General features: G+C 42.1%; 1 protein-coding gene and 1 long non-coding RNA gene across 5 annotated transcripts in view; one reads left to right on the top strand and one right to left on the bottom strand.

The window, feature by feature from the left end:
- The window catches only part of itih3a.1 (inter-alpha-trypsin inhibitor heavy chain 3a, tandem duplicate 1), a 42,104-nt gene that overhangs the window by 17,302 nt on the left and 7,540 nt on the right, over positions 1 to 17,262 (bottom strand). For 3 of the 4 annotated variants that reach the window (XM_067432364.1, XM_067432363.1, XM_067432365.1), the window contains 5 exons: positions 11,838 to 11,992; positions 11,603 to 11,707; positions 11,358 to 11,520; positions 8,583 to 8,693; positions 8,361 to 8,489 (listed from right to left, as the gene is read on the bottom strand). In XM_067432364.1, the coding sequence (XP_067288465.1) occupies positions 8,361 to 8,489; positions 8,583 to 8,693; positions 11,358 to 11,520; positions 11,603 to 11,707; positions 11,838 to 11,992 (663 nt within the window). Of the gene's footprint in view, positions 1 to 8,360; positions 8,490 to 8,582; positions 8,694 to 11,357; positions 11,521 to 11,602; positions 11,708 to 11,837; positions 11,993 to 12,444; positions 13,822 to 17,262 lie in introns of those variants that run through there. The other variant, XM_067432366.1, reaches the window with a different exon arrangement.
- LOC137058865 (uncharacterized) overlaps positions 9,779 to 17,262 on the top strand; it is a 254,194-nt gene continuing 246,710 nt past the window's right edge. Inside the window, exon 1 of the long non-coding RNA XR_010900870.1 lies at positions 9,779 to 10,803. This is a non-coding gene — a long non-coding RNA (uncharacterized lncRNA). The remainder of the gene's footprint in view (positions 10,804 to 17,262) is intronic.

Raw genomic sequence — 17,262 nt, forward strand, 5'->3', positions numbered from 1 at the left:
CTTTTCTATCTACCAAGGTAAACGAGAAACCACAAGCTCCTATGCATTGCGCTTCCGAAAACTGGCCTGTATGAGCGGATGGAATGAATCGGCCCTCGTCACCGCCTTTTGCCACGGCCTCCTCAATGAGATCAAACAGCTGATTGTTGTCTATGAGGACGCCATGGGCTTGGAAGCCCTCATCCAGAAAACCATCCGTGTTTCTCAATGGTTATCTGCCTCACCCGCTGCCGATCCTCTGCCCGTCCAACCATCTGTCACACCTCCAGCACCTGAACCCATGCCGATCGACACACACCATCTCTCTACCACCGAACGCCAATGCAAGATTTCACAACGTCTCTGCTTGTATTGTGGGGGAGATGGTCATTGCATCACGACCTGCTCTGTGCGACCTACTTGGCCAGCGGTGAGTACCATCCAATTACCTCCTCTCATGGCAAACCTTACCAAGACACCAGTATTCGTGTGTAATTCTCACTCCTCTGTTTCAGCACAAGCCCTCATTGACTTTGGGTCGGTTGGGAAATCTTCTGTTCCCCTGTCCATCCCGGAACAGAAGGCCATGGAGGAGTACGTGCAAGAAGCACTCCAACAAGGGTTCATCCGACCATCGACATCCCCTGCCCCTTCGAGTTTTTTCTTCGTGGCCAAGATGGACGGAGGCTTGCGGCCGTGTATTGACTACCGTCACCTCAACTCACAAACCGTAAAGTTCAGTTATCCCCTTCCTCTTGTCCCCTCAGCCTTGGAACAGCTCTGTGGGGCCACCATCTTCTCCAAGCCAGATTTATGAAGTGCCTACAACCTCATTCGCATCCGCCAAGGAGACGAGTGGAAGACAGCCTTCATCACTCCCTCAGGTCACTATGAATACAGGGTGATGCCGTTTGGGCTGTCCAACTTACCCTCGGTCTTCCAAAATTACATGAATGAGCTATTCCGTGAATTCTTAAACAAATTAGTCATCGTCTATATTGATGATATCCTCATCTATTCGAGTGACCTGAGGGAGCATGAAGAGCATGTCCGTCAAGTCCTGCAAAAGCTCTGAGACCATCAACTCTACCTCAAGCTAGAGAAGTGCGAGTTCCATGTCTCTACTGTCCAGTTTCTTGGGTACATCATCGACAACCATGGAGTCAAGATGGATCAGTGGAAGGTAGACACCATCACCCACTGGCCGCAGCCAAACACCATCAAGGAGCTGCAGAGCTTCCTGGGATTCGCCAACATCTACCGTCGCTTCATAAAGAACTACAGTCTGCTCAGCTCCTCACTCACCTCTGCTCCAGAACCGGCCCAAGTCTCTGTCCTGGACTCCATCGGCCACGAAAGCCTTGCACCAACTGAAGAATGCCTTCCAGTCCGCTCCGATCCTGGTACACCCTAATCCTCATCTTCTGTTTATTGTTGAGGTGGACGCCTCTTCCAATAAGGTCGGAGTGGTTCTGTCTCAGCGGCAGGGGACACTCTCACAGCCCCATCCATGTGCCTTCTCCAAGAAGCTATCCCCGGCGGAGCAGAATAATGACATCGGCAACCGGGAGCTCCTGGCAAACAAGCTCGCCTTGGAGGAGTGGAGACACTGGCTGGAGGGAGCAGAACACCCGTTCAAGGTCATCATACCCGTCTCCTAGGGGTATCCGTCAGCCTATCCTCCGGTTACCATCCGCAAACCAATGGCCAGACTGAACGGAAGATCCAGGAGATCGGGAGATTCCTGAGGGTCAACTGCCACCAGAACCAGGAAGGCTGGAGCCAGTACCTGCCCTGGGCTGAATACGCCCAGAACTCCCTCCGGCAGTCCACCACAGGGCTCACCCAATTCCAATGTGTCCTCGGCTTTCAACCGCCGCTCTTCCCCTGGTCGGGTGAGCCCTCGGAGGTCCCAGCGGTGGATTACTTGTTCCGCCAGAGGGTCTGGGACTCAGCTCACGTCTAACTCTAGTAGGCACTCCGGAGACACAAGCACCAAGCTGACATCAAGAGAGGACCCACGCCGCAGTACCAGCCAGGCCAAAAGGTTTGGCTCTCCAAGCGGGACCTCCGTCTCCGGCTGCCGTGCCGTAAACGGAGTCCCCGGTACATCGGGCCATTAACCATCGACAGGCAGCTAAATGACGTTACGTATCGTCTTCACCTTCCCCTTTCATACCGGATTGCACCATCATTTCACGTCTCCCTCCTCAAAGCCTTCACTGACCCTGTTTCTTCTTCCACCACAGATCCTGGTGATGGTGCCGTACTTCCTACAATCGACGAGGACACCAATGTCTACCGGGTGAGAGCTATCCTCGACTTGCGGCGACGGGGGTCTCGGCTGGAGTACTTGGTAGACTGGGAGGACTACAGTCCTGAGGAGCGGTGCCCAACATTCTGACTCAGTTCCATCACGACCACCCTGACCGACTTGCTCCTCGGGCCGTGGCAGACCCCGTCGCCACCCGTCCTAGCCCTCAGGAGCCGCCCGTGGAGGAGGGGGTACTGTCACGCCCGCACAGCCACCTTCTGACACGGACACTCACGCCACACCCCTTCGTTCACAATCACCGGAATTCTAACCACCTGTGCACCATCACCAGCCACACTACAAAGACACTCCTCACCTTCCTATTCACGGTCTGGTCTATCACCGATCAACCCACGACTACCTGTCCTTACCAGAAGCCCTGATCGTCATCCTTCCTCGTCATCTTCTTCGTCTTCCTCATCATCGTCCTCATCTTCGTCTCTGTCTGCACCATTCTCGTCCATAGTCTCTGTGTCAAGAACTCACCTAAGTATTCCCTGTGTCCGTTACCTCTGTCAAATAAACTTGCACTAACACTAACCATCTGTGTCCTCGTCTGTGTCTGACAGTTTCAGTGTGCCTGTGAGTCTTCATATGATATGAGCAAATATTCAACACAGACACAAACACAGTCGATTATGTCTAAAGTTGAAAGTAAAATGGCGCGTGTGTGTATGAGATGCGAGCAGGTCTTAGCAATGCAGTGATTGTGAACACTTGTCCTTAAAGGGACGGCTCACCTCTAAAATTATGTTAATGAAATCACTCACTGCTCTTATATAAAGTAATAATACAGTAGCTTTTAAAAAAATTATATTGTATATTGAAGACTCGTTTTAATTTTAGCCTACATTTATTCATTTAATTTCATACTAAAATGCTACTGTACATTTCTGAGCTGCCACTGTAAATCTTTATATATATTTATTTTATATTATACAATATACTAGGAATGTGTAAAAGTTTAAAAAAAAAATTAAGTTTAAGTAAGGTTTTTCCAATATTTTAAGTAAAATAAAGAAAGAGTATTACAATAAAAACATTTTCTTCTTAACCTTTTTCTGTTCCTGTCGCCTAAGAATAGAATAGCAAAAAACCCGAATTGAACCGAACCGAAAACTGTGGTTAAAAACCGAGGTATGTATTGAACCGTGGACTACCTGAATTGTTGCATCCCTAATCACGATACATATCATTATCATTTTATAGCCAAGCCCTAGAAGAGCTTGTTTAAACACGGGGATAGTGCCAAGCACAAGAAATGCGGGACAAGTGTGTGGCAAATTCAGGATTAGGTTGATTGTTGAAGCTTTTAATTGACAGGATGCTGCCAGACATTTCACTCAACTGGCTGATCTGAATATTTAAAGGGGTGATGAATTGAGAAATCAACTTTCCCTTTTGATATATAAAAGGTCATGGTAATATAAGAATATCCTGTAAGTTTCAGAGCTGAAAACTAACCTTAATTACTACACTAATTGTAATACAAAGTTTATATATATATATATATATATATATATATATATATATATATATATATATATATATATATATATATATATATATATATTAGAAGAATATTTTAAGTAGTCATTAATGGACCATAATTATTGCACAAATAGTATTAATAGTACTTACACTGTCAGAAAAAAAGGTACATTGCTGTCACTGGGGCGTACAAAACCGAAAAGGTACTAATATGTACCTTTAAGGTATTAATATGTACCTTTAAGGTATACACACTCTTAAAGTACTGATATGTACCTTTTAAGGTACTAATATGTACAATTTAGGGGTTAGGATGTACAAAGATGTACCTTTTCACTTTTTGTACCTTAGGGTACCGCCCCAGTGACAGCACTCTACCTTTTTTTCTGAGAGTGTAGTAGTACCAACAGATCTCCTCAAAATATTCAATAGATATTACTGAACTAAAATATAGTTTATTTAATAACATTTATTTAATTGAAAAATAGTTGAGGCGTACAGTCACATTTGACTATGATAGTAAGGAATACCTCAATGTTGCATCTCCATCACTCTACTTCTTAAAATGACACTGTAAATGCGGTTGATGTAATAATCAATGCACACTATGCTGTACTGTTTACCAAAAATTGCTGCAAATACCTGTATAGTGAAACTGTTGTATGTTCAAATGTGTTGATTGACAGTGCTGGTTTGTTTAGAACTATTGAGAGCGGCGTGATCACGTGACCGCGCCTGCCGCGAGATGAACGCATGTTATTCAATGGCTCTGGTTTTAAAGGGGTCATATAATGCAATTTTTGTACAAGTTAATATGATTCTTTAGTGTCTAAATGAAAACTTTGTAATATACTTTAATTAAAAATTCTTATTAGTATTGTTAGAAAACACTAATTTTACCTGGTCAAAAACAGCTCTGTTTTCAGCAAGCCGTTCTCGTGCATACTGCTTTAAATGCTAATGAGCTTTGCTCACTCCGCCCCTCTGTTCTGTGGGGCGCTTTCACACACACACATAAGGAGTGTTGCCGTTGACAACAGTAGAGCCGAAAGAATGGCGACGCGAGTCTCTGAGGAGATCTGTGCAACTTTAGCAATATGAACTGCAGTCTGACAACGGGACAAGACGACAGCTCCAACGAAATTCAACAATTAAGGCTAAACAGGACGTTTCTGAATAGTTGGTTAACGTAATGTCACTGATCTGTCTTTATGTACTGGCAGGGTAACGTTAACGATGAATGCTATGTGTTTACTGATGTTTACATAAGTTCATTGACAGATTGATGTTACACCTAATGCCAATAAAAAACGTTTTTTCTGTAAATTTCGGCTTGTCAGTGATGCTTAACGTAATCAATGCAGTGTAATAACTGTTACAACACGATTTATTTATTTTTTGACAGTAACTTATAAACCATCTACATAATTAAGTTTATGTTAGTTACCACATCCACGTTAACTTTATCACCAGCGTACACAGTTTGTAACAACACAATAACCATAACGCGTTGTTCATTTTAAACGTGGGATTATGAATTATATTGAGAATGTCATACATAGAAATCATGCAGTAATGTAACTTACCCACTTTAGCTGCATTCATCCTGAAGCGTGTAACTTTAGCGTTTCAAACTACTCACTGGTGAGAAATGCTTCAAGGTTCGCGCAGACATAAAAGCATTGACGAAAACAAAACTCAGACACTGCATCTTGAGTGGTTTGGATTTAGGAACATCAGAATGACTGCTGTGTTCATTATTACACCCAAGATCAGAACACTACAATCGCTTAGACGCCATTCTGCTCCAGCCTATTCACAATGGCGGACTGTGATGAGCTCGCTCAGGGCGGGACTGAGATGAAACTGCTTGTCAATCAACAGTCGTGGGAGGGGTGTCGGGTCGTGTGACGGCCGAACGGCTCGATTTAAGGAGATAAAAAAAAAACACTGGATGGATTTTTATCATTATACGATGGTTGTGTATAGGCACTGCCAACACACATTTCCATACAATCAGCTTGTAAAAGTGCATATACCATTATATGACCCCGTTAACTGTTATGCCACACTAAGTGCGCCAAAACACTGTTTGTTGTTTGAATTTAATATTAACTTTTTTTAAATGTAAAGCTTAGACTTTGTTTCATATCAAAAACAATTTGGATTTAGCCACAAATTAGTCTGTGTGGGAAACACTGGTGTTTTCCAGATGGGCCACCAAAACGTAATCCCATCGGCAGGCCAGTGAATCTCAAATAGTGAAATAATATTCATTTCTTGACCTGGGGGCGCACACGCGCATGTGAATGTGTTCGTGTTTGTGCGCGTGTGGTTAACACTGATATGCACTGATCATGCGGGCCGTGTAATACAGAAATAACATTGCAATCAATCGCAGGTGGATAAGAAATAAATCATTGTGTTTGTTTGATACAGACGTTTATGAGCCCTGTGGTCGAGAAAATCATTCCGGTTGCCTCTTTCAAAACAATCCTTCCCTCCCTCACGTGAACTGAACTGACAGGAGCTGAAGCTCATTAAATATGCAAATCTTATCCAATCCTAGCTGTGGGCGTTTACTCCTAAGTCTACAGTGTCACGCCCATCAAAATCCAGCGTTCAGGAGAGAGCCTCAAAACCAGTGTAGAAAATAGTCTATTACTTACTAGTATGATATTTTTGAACGTAAAAACCACACAAACGTCCTTAGTTGACATCAGACAACAGTATAAAAAAATAAAAAAGCCAGTTCATGACACCTATAATACAGTCCCTGACAAAAGTCTTGTTGCTTGTGTACAAATTGACCTAAAGTGCCGCTGAAATATATTTCTAATCAAGATTTTTTTACAAGAAATAGCTCATTTTAATCCCACCAGCTTTTGTGATAATGTTTCAGTGAAAAATTAAACTTTCAAAAAGTCTTCTAATATTCACAGCTTGGTAAAGCCCATTGAGTCAATTTTTGCAAAGACATAAGTGTTGTCACCTTGTCATATGAGCTTCACCTGTGACTAATAATGGATCAATGAGGTCTCAAGTGTGTATAAAAAGAACCCCAGTACGCTAGACCTTCACATCGACTGCAACTAGACCTCTGCAAACATGCCTAAGATTCACCCTGAGACTAAAGTTTTGATTATCAAGAGGCTGAAGACCAGATCCACTGCTGATGTGGCAGACACCTTCAATGTGTCTCAGCGTCAGAGGATAGAAAAAAGATTTGAAGAGACTGGAGACGTTTTTGACAAGCCCAGGTCAGGCAGGGTGCAAGACAACTGCTCGAGAGGACCGTTTGTTGGCTCGAAAATCCAAGGCCAGCCCATTTTCCACTGCAGCAGAGCTCCACGAGACCTGGCCACCTGAAGTCCCTGTGGCAACCAGAACAGTTTGTCGGATTCTGTCTCGAAATGGCCTCCATGGTCGAATCAGTGCCCAGAAGCCAGCACTAAACAAAAGACAATTGAAAAACCGTGTGGCATTTGCTAAGGCCCACAGCCTGCTAAAAGGATGGACGCTGGAAAAGTGGCAGAAGGTGGATTTTTCAGATGAATCTTCTGTTGAATTACACCACAGTCGCCGCAAATATTGCAGGAGACCTACTGGAGCCAGAATGGATCCGAGATTCACCCAGAAAACAGTGAAGTTTGGTGGCGGAAAAATCATGGTCTAGGGTTACATCCAGGTTGGGGGTGTGCAAGAGATCTGCAGGGTGGAAGGCAACATCAATAGTCTAAAATACCAAGAAATCTTAGCTACCTCTTATTCCCAACCATAAAAGAGGCCAAATTCTGCAGCAGGACGGTGCTCCATCGCATACTTCCATCTCCACATCAAAGTTCTTCAAGGCGAAGAAGATCAAGATGCTCCAGGATTGGCCAGCCCAGTCACCAGACATGAACATCATTGAGCATATGTGGGGTAGGATGAAAGAGGACGCATGGAAGACGAAACCAAAGAATATTGATGAACTCTGGGAGGCATGCAAGACTGCTTTCTTAGCTATTCTTGATGATCAATAAATTGTATGAATCCTTGCCAAACCGCGTGGATGCAGTCCTTCAAGCTCATGGAAGTCATACAAGATATTACATTTGGATCTCACAGCACCACAACTTAATTTGCTGACATATTTTTGTATTGCAGTAAATTTGTTCAATTTCTGTATAGGCGACAAAACTTTTGTCTTGCCAAAATTTGACCTTTCTGTCTTGATTAAATGATAAATATTTTTTCTGTGAAAATTATTTATTTCAGTGCATTAAACATCACTTGGGAGGGTTTTAGCTTTTCATATGAGCTATTTCTAACACCAATTAATTAATTAAAAGTCAGGTTAAAATCAGGTATTTCTAGAAAATAGATAAGCGACAAGACTTTTGTCAGGGACTGTATATGTTCAATCTGTTAATATATAAATTGTAGTTATGGTGCTTCTTAATTTTCGGTGGGTGCTCCTAAATTATGAGCCCTGTTTTTCAGAAATCTGCTACTGCACCTTTGACATATATGCGTTAAATATCTAAACACTGATATGCTATTTAATTTTTTTATAATCATAATGAAATCTGACCTGAATTTCACCAATGTCATGAGCACGGTTGACATCATACTTAATGAAGAAATCTCCATCAATGAGTGTACCGCCACACTCAGAGCATGTCCTCTGTTGATCCAGTGTTGGAGAGAAGGACACATGGGCCTGAACAAAGGTTAAAAATTGATTAAAATAACAGATTATTAAGCTATATTCTAACAATACCATCCATCCATCCAAATATTTTTGAATAGTAACCTTCTTATCGGTGACAGTTTTTTCCACTAGAGGAAGTAGCTCATTGGTGATGAATGTTCCATAGGCATCCACAAATGTAATTCCCTGAGGCTCATAGATATCTGCTACAATCTGTGAATGAGACAGGACTGATTACTCATTTATTTTTGCATTTATTAATCACATAGTATGAATTCAGTCAACAAGTCATTCATTGAGATGTTCTTAAAGGGTTACTTCAGCGATTAGCATATGGCTTTGCATCAGTAGAAACCCTGGAGTATATTCGAATCTGCAAATTGACGATATTTGCGTCATCTGAGAAATTTTTGCCCAGAGGCTATAGACTACAGCCAGCAGAGCTATTTCCATGTTTTCAACCCGCGCGTGAGGAGTGGAATCTCACTCACAGCACTTGGCTCAGGCAGCCGTAGGGATTCATGTAAACGGAGCGGTGCGGAGCAAAGTGAGTGTTTAAACTTCTCAGAATAATTTCTATGAAAGTTAAAGGGTTTGTTCACCCAAAAATGAAAATGATTTCATTAATTACTCACCCTCATGTCGTTGGACACCCCTAAGACCAAATGAAGATATTTTTGTTGAAAGCTGATGGCTGAGAAAGGCTTCAGAAATGCCTCCATTAGCATTCAGTCCATTCCCACTGACCCACTCACAAGACCCATAAAAGGCACTAAAGACAATAATTTTACGAAGCAATGAGAATTAGTTTTTGTGCACAAAAAAAAGATATTGTCTTCTGTGTAGGTCTCTGACGTGAACTCAGGCGATAGCGGCGCTCCTCCTCTTCCGGGTCATGTATTGAATGGTGGATCTGCGTCATATTCTCGCGCAGGCGTCGAGTTCACGTCAATAACTTAAACTTTAACAAAAGTTATTGTGGGGTAGGATGAAAGTCGGACTTTGGATAAAGTCGTTATTTTGATTTTTGTGAGCACAAAAACTATTTTCGTCGCATTGTAAAATTATTGTACAGCCAGAGATGGACTTTGTAACAACGTCTTTAGTGCCTTTATGGGTCTTGTGAGTGGGTCAGTGGGAATGTACTGAATGCCAATGGAGGCCTTTCTGAAGCCTTTCTCAGTCATCAGCTTTCAACAAAAATATCTTCATGTGTTCCGAAGATGAATGAAGGTGTTACGGGTGTCCAACGACATGAGGGTGAGTAATTAATGAAATAATTTTCATTTTTGGGTGAACTAACCCTTTAAGTTTCCAAAGGTATGAACTGAAAATACGCCAGACTGAACACACGATGTGAATGTATGCCGCAAGTGTGGACGCGTTTACCTCCGCTCTCATCATGAGAGCTCATTCAGCTCATTCATCATGATGAATGTAATTGACTCCTGCAGCGTTTGTGCTGTGACACTTTTCTCAGTCTCAAAAGCACCAAATTCAAAAATAATTTCACATTTCTACTACATTAATGACCCAGTTTAAATACAGATTCATCTTTCCAGCACTGAAGTATCCCTTTAATAAATTAACTGCTGAATTCATAAATTAAATTTTTTCAAATTTTTACTATTAAAATACCACCAGGGGCCAGATTCACAAAACATTCTTAAGAATAAAATTATTCTTAACTGCCAATTTCTTCTTTTTTTCTTACTTAAGAAAAAACATAAGAATATTTTGTATTCCCAAAAACTTTTCCTAAAAATTTTCTTATCTTTTTTTTAATGATTAATTGTTAATCGTTAATCATTTAATTGTTGTTCATATTCACGAAAAGAATGTTCTTAAAAATCATCGTAAATAACTTCTTAAAGTTAGGATAACCTCTAACCTATCTTAAATACCCAAATGTAAGATGTTTATCCAATTTATTGGGTTGTTTCAATTATTAAGCATTACAACATAACAGTAGCTAGCTAAATATAATATAACTAATAGTACCATATGGACGAGTATAAAACCAGCAAAGCTCGCACCAACCGGTAAGATAATAGCGGACGAGAAACTCCACGTAATTTAAAAATACTGTTATTGTGTCACAAACAGTAGTTTTAAGACTTTTTCAGGCGAGAATGTACTTGTTTAAAGAATAAATCTGTGGTTTATTTATAAAGAGAGCGCCTATTTGACAATTTTATCTGGCTTTTTCAGAGTTGTGAGCTCCAGGCGGTCAGCAGGTGTTCAGCGCTCGTTAACCCGCTGAGAGCAGCCTTTCCTTGGCCAGTTCTTCTGGCGTCTGCCGCGGGCTCTGGAGGTCTCTGAGGTATGATTCGTCTTGTGTAGATCTAACGGCCGGTCCTTGGTTCCCGAGCAGCGTTCTTGATAAATGGCTAGGCTCTTATAAAATACAGATTTTACCGACACGGCACATTAAAAACAATATTTAGTGATTTACTCCAGTCAAGCCAGTCACGAGCAAAATAGGCTCCACACTTATTATGATATGTACGATAATCAGGATTATTAGCAGGAAGCTAAAGCAAAAAGACAGGCTTTTAAGTGTTTTTCATTCAGCGAGTCTTCACTTTCAGTAATACCTTTCAATAAAATAACACCATTTATTTTCTTCTAAAGTAAAAAATTAAGATGTTCTTAAGAAAATATTTGAGAACTTCTTAAGAATTTTTCAAGAATTGCACTCAGGAAAATTCTTACGAACTTCTTAGAATTTATCTTAAGAATTTTTTAAACTTTTTTCTTAAGAAACTTTTCGTGAATCCGGCCCCAGTTCTTTTGAGTAATGAATTTATAAAAATATAGCATGTGGCTTCTCATCTACGATGTCTTAAAATCTGCTGTGGTTAGTTAACAATGAACCTCAAAGTACTGGACCAGCTGTTTGGGTTTGACTCTGATCATGAGCTCATATTTGCCAAACTGTCGCTGAAGAAGTTCCTCATGGGTGAGAATAAAAATGACACTGCTGTCTGCTGCGACATTCACAGAAACAGAAAACTTCTCCATTTTTCTACCTGAAGCCCTGCATGAAATAACAGAACACCAGTTAGTTAGTAGTGAGAAATAAGCATGTTCACATTGACTTCATGTTTTCTTCTTCTCACTTGACTAAACCAGCAGTCTGGCCAGATGACACAGCCTTCTGATACTCCTGCTTGGCCTTCTCTTTTTCCTTCACCACACCTGTATATGTCTTGCCATCAATCTCCCTGAAAATCCCAAAAAATGTCACAACATGTAGCAATATTGTTTCAAAATGCAAACCGAAATGCAGTAGATTATTTTGGCTCTTGCTGAGTTGTTTAGTTTTTAAAGTAAATCCAATGGGAATGTACTGACATGCTGAAGTTGGTGATGAAGGACTTCTTGGGTAACTCCACCTCAAAGGACACTTCCTTTGAGATGTTGGCCTTATTGAGGACTTTTGTGGTCATGACAGTGTGGGCAAAACGTGATATCACCTTACAGTCCACTTTCACGCTCTGTATCTCGATCTAAAAAGAGTTAAAAATTACAAAGTTTAAAAACGCATGCAAAGAAAGGGTGATATACTTTGTCATTTTAACAAGTTTGTCAATTTTCTTACCTGTACATTGCTTGGTTACTGATATATAACTATTTTTTTACTTAACAGAACGTTTTTACGTTAAGTTTTATACTTTTATGTTACAGCCTTATTCGAAAAATGTATTAAATTTATATTTTTCCCTCAATTCTACAAACAATACCCCATAATGACAATGTAAAAGAACTTTGTTTAAAATCTTTGCAAAATTATTAAAAATTAAAAAATTTACATAAGTATTCACAGCTTTTGCCATGACACTCAAAATTGAGCGCAGGTGCTCCTGTTTCCAATGATCATCCTTGAGATATTTCTACAACTTGATTGGAGTCCACCTGTGGTAAATTCAGTTGATTGGACATGATTTGGAAAGGCACACACCTGTCTATATAAGGTCCCACAGTTAACAGTGCACGTCAAAGCACAAACCAAGCCATGAAGTCCAAGGAATTGTCTGTACACCTCCGAGACAGGATTGTATCGTTGCAGAGATCTGGGGAAGAGTACAGAAACATTTCTGCACCATTGAAGGTCCCAATGAGCACAGTGGCCTCCATCATCTGTAAATGGAAGAAGTTAGGAACCACCAGGACTCTTCCTAAAGCTGGCCACCCAGCCAATCGGGAGAGAAGAGCCTTAAGCCTAGTTCAGACTGCACGATTTTCAAACTCGTCGGGTCACTGCTCTTTTCACACTGCATGACTATCTGGGGTATCATTCAGTCACTGCTGTGTTCACACTGCACGATGGTTTGACGACAGAGGAGTTCACACTGCATGACTGAACAAGAGGAAGAATCGCGGACAACTCTCTCTCTCTCTCTCCGGTGTGCAAACACACGTGCGATGTGACAAGTAAACAACGCGAGATCACACGTGCGTCAGACCGGAGTTCTCGCGACACTTGGAATTGTTATAAAAAATTATAAACTGCACAAAGTTTGCTTCAAATTGTATGTGCGCTGATTTGTGGAGAAAAATAAAAAAGATTATGGTGGAAGAAATTGTTGGAGAGACAGAGGGAGCCAGGATTGTGTTCTGCAAAGACAGTTTGAGGTAAATAAACAATTTTGTAAGGTGTTGTTGCTGTGGCTGGATGTGCTTTGTTTCTGTTTGATAGAATTGTAAATATATCTATTAAAATACTAAACTCCTCCCTGAACCTCCTGCTGCCCTGTATCTCACATTGGCTGTCGGTCATTGCCGATGTAATTTTCAGTCAGAACGCAGTTCACACAGCAGGAGTTTGAATCGCCGACAGGTCCAGATATTTAGCATGCCAAATATCTCACGGGCGTCGGCGACTCGTCGGCGATTCTCTCTGATCGCGTCTTTGATCATTCACACTGCGTGATTGTCCCTCGCGTGCACGAGCACCGATTTGCCTATGATCTCGGGCATTTGTCGGCGATTTCACAAATCCTGTCGGCGACTCAAAATCGGGCCAAAAATCGGGCAGTGTGAACTAGGCTTTAGTCAGGGCACCAAGAACCCGATGTTCACTCTGACAGAGCTCCAGCGTTTCTCTGTAAAGAGAGGAGAACCTTCCAGAAGAACAACCATCTCTGCAGCACTCCACCAATCAGGCCAGTATGGTGGAGTGGGCAGACGGAAGCCATTCCTCAGTAAAAGGCACATGACCGGTGTTTGCCATGAGAAAAACAAAATTCTCTGGTCTGATAAAACAAAGACTGAACTATTTGGCTTAAATGGCAAACATCATGTCTGAATGAAACCAGGCAAACCTCATCACTTGGCCAATACCATCCTTTCAGTGAATCATGCTGTGGGGATGTTTTTCAGCAGTAAGAACTGAGAGACTATTTAGGATCAAGGAAAAGATGAAAGCAGCAATGTACAGACACATCCTTGATGAAAACCTGCTTCAGAGCGCTCTGGACCTCAGACTAAGGTGAAGGTACATCTTCCAAAATGACAGCGACCCCAAGCACACATCCAAGATAATAAAGGAGTGGCTATGGGACAACTCTTACCCCTTTTGCACCAGAATGAGCTGGGTGGAAGTTCAGATCCAGTGCATGTGCCAATTTGGAGTTGTCTGAGGTGACTGACAAGCCTTACAAGAAACAGTTTGCCTTTCCACATGCTGAGCCTGAGAGCCACCACAGAGTCAGGTGTTGGTCACTATACGTCTCATCTTTCTCAGCAACGCTAGTGAGGCAGCGGGAAACAAACACCCACAGTCTTGTTCAAGATGCATCGGCGCTGTGCAGACTGATCCGCGTATGATATCGAAATACCGCACAAGTGATTCAAAAGCATAAGGAGTCATATGCTTTCAATGTACTTTGATGTCATTTGGCGATCGGTCTGCACAGTACAGATGCATCTCGAACAAGCCTTCCATCAACAATGGTGAACGTTGTGTTACTATTGATGCTCATAGTTTTGCGATCCTACATCGGTATCAAAACACAGCCAATTCAAAGCATTTTTGCAGTTTGCTGTAATTTGTATAGACGGAGATTACAATCAAGCAGCTGTTAGCTCGATTAGCTGCTATTTCAAAAATGGCAGTCACAAGTTTGTGTTCGTCTTGCTGGTCACGGTAACCCTGTCCCAGCCCTTGATGCAAGCGGTTCTTACTTCTAGACCAGCAATGTTTTGATGCTATTTAAGAACCACTTTTCCTGGTTCGGAGTTGGTGCTTTGGGTGTGGAACGACAAAGAACCGATTGGAAACTAGGCTTTAAAGAGCCCAGACTTGAATCTGATTGAAAATGTTGCGTGAAAGTGGCTGTGCACCAACGCACCCCATCCAATCTGATGGAGCTTGAGAGGTCATGCAAAGAAGAGTGGGAGAAACTGCCCAAAATTAGGTGTTCGAAGCTCGTAGTATCATACTCAAAAAGACTTGAGGCTGTAATTGGCACCAAAAGTGCTTTAACAAAATATATTTAGCAAAGGCTGTGAATACTTATGTACATATGATTTCCCCCCATTTTTAATAAATTTGCAAATTTTTAGAATAAAGTTATTTCATGTGGTCATTATGTTGTATTGTTTGATGAATTGAGGAATGAAATCATTAATTTAATTTGTACAGTTAAGGCTACAATTTAACAAAATGTGGTAAAAGTGAAGTGCTGTGGATACTTTCTGGATGCACTGTAATAGTTTAAGCAGTCCCTTTCAAAGAACCTTTCAGAACTTTCTGAACTCCACAAAACAGTGAAAGGTCAATGTTGCAACCGTGATTGTTTATTAACTTCGGAATAAAGGCCATCGGGATAAAGATTAAGCTTTTTGAGGTCAGTGTACAGTACAAAATATGTCAAATAACCTATTTTAGATGTACTCATTTGATTTAAATATGTTATGAATAACCTTAGTAAAGTGGCTTGCAGAAAACATTTAATCACAGCAATATTAAATGGTTAGTTCATCCATAAAAGGAAAAATCAGTCATTATTTCCTCACCCTCATGACGTTCCAAAGCCGTGAGACTTTCGTTTATCTTTATAACACTTTATAACACAAATTAAATCTTTTTAAATCAAATCTGAGATATTTCTGTCCCTCCATTGGCAGTTTACACAACTACCAGCAGCGCATTTGAGCTTCCTCAAGAACCAATGAGATTAATTCACGTGTTACGCAGTAGGGCTGGACCAGAATATTTGAACATTCGTTCAATAGGTTGGTATTTTGAATTTTGGGATTTGAATAGCCATTGTTGTTGTTGCTGTTTTTTTCTCGCATTTCTGGCATCCACTCCTGATTAATAAACCATTTAAATGTACATATTTACATCTAATTATTTAGACATAGTAATAGTAACAATAGGTTACTGTCGTAACCCCGGTTCTCTGAAACATCGAGTGGAGAGATCCACCTATGCGAAGGGCATCCGTACCTGACCTCTGCAGAAGCATCCAATTGCACCAAGTCAGCCAATGCCCAGTAAGGCCCCACCCCTTACCTGCGGGCATATATAGGCTGCATACGCTACTGTACATCGGTAAGTATATTCGCTTCTCGTGTGGCAAGCGGGGCAAAGTTGGTGGATCTCTCCACTCAATGTTTCAGAGAACCGGGGTTACGACAGTAACCTATTGTTCTCTTTCAACAAACTTTCTTGTTTCGAGATCCATCTATGGGAGAGACATGGACAGCTCCCTGATTGCTCAATACACTCACAGTGAGGTCCTGTTAGCCAGAAAAAGACGGTCACCCCGAGGGGCGGTGCACGACACGTCTCATAATCATGAACTCGCCACACCAACGCAACCGCGTAACTGCGGTGTGAAGCAGGACATGAAACATGTGGCACACATAAAGAAGGCAGGGTTAGGAAGATCCCACCTCCAAGACCGAATGTGCTACTGAGGTATTGGTGACATCCAACCTGTAGTAACGCACAAACGTATGGGGAGAAGCCCAACTGGCAGCAGAACAGATATCCTGCAGTGATATCCTTCCCTGAACAGAGCCCAAGAGGCGGCCAAGCCCCTCGTGGAATGAGCTCTGATGATCCCTGGGGGTTGCACTCCCTTTGATTATTATGCCTAGATTATAGCGTCCAAAAGCCAATGTGAGAGGCGTAGTTTAGACAGGGGATCCCCTTTGCTTGGAGGAGCCAATGAAACAAAGAGTTGGTCACTCAGAATGCGTGCTGGTCCTAGACACATACGTTTGTAGCGACGGGCACCCTTCATAAATCTGCAGATTAGAGAATGCAGCCCAACCGTAGGGCTCTCAAAACCCACATGACATGCAGAGATAGCTGCCAGATAGACCTTAATATTGGAAAAAAGGACCTGCCCTTATCCATAAGGTCTTGGAGAAAACACAAAATATCAGCGACTGAGCACTGATATGAAGTGAAACCCCGGTTTCGAACACCTGCCACTTACAGCCATACAAGGACTGTGTAGAAACGGCCCTGGCATTCTGTATGGTAGCCACCATGCGCGGGGGAAGCCCTAATGCGCTTAGGTTCGTCCTCTCACGGGCCAAGCCCAGAGAGCTACCCTGTCCGGGTGTGGGTGATAAATCTCCCCGTTCGCCTGAGACAATAGGTCTGTGCGGAGGGAGAGGCACCACGGCTGGGCATATAACAGAGGGATTATCTCTGCCAGCCACGGCGCTTTGGGCCACCTGGGTGCTATCAGGATGAGAGAAAAAAAACCTTTCTTGCCCTGGCCAGTGTGGGAATTGTCAGGCACAGGGGAGGAAA

This window comes from Pseudorasbora parva, chromosome 22 (assembly GCF_024679245.1).
Source record: "Pseudorasbora parva isolate DD20220531a chromosome 22, ASM2467924v1, whole genome shotgun sequence".
In the NCBI taxonomy this organism is placed as follows: Eukaryota; Metazoa; Chordata; class Actinopteri; order Cypriniformes; family Gobionidae; genus Pseudorasbora; species Pseudorasbora parva.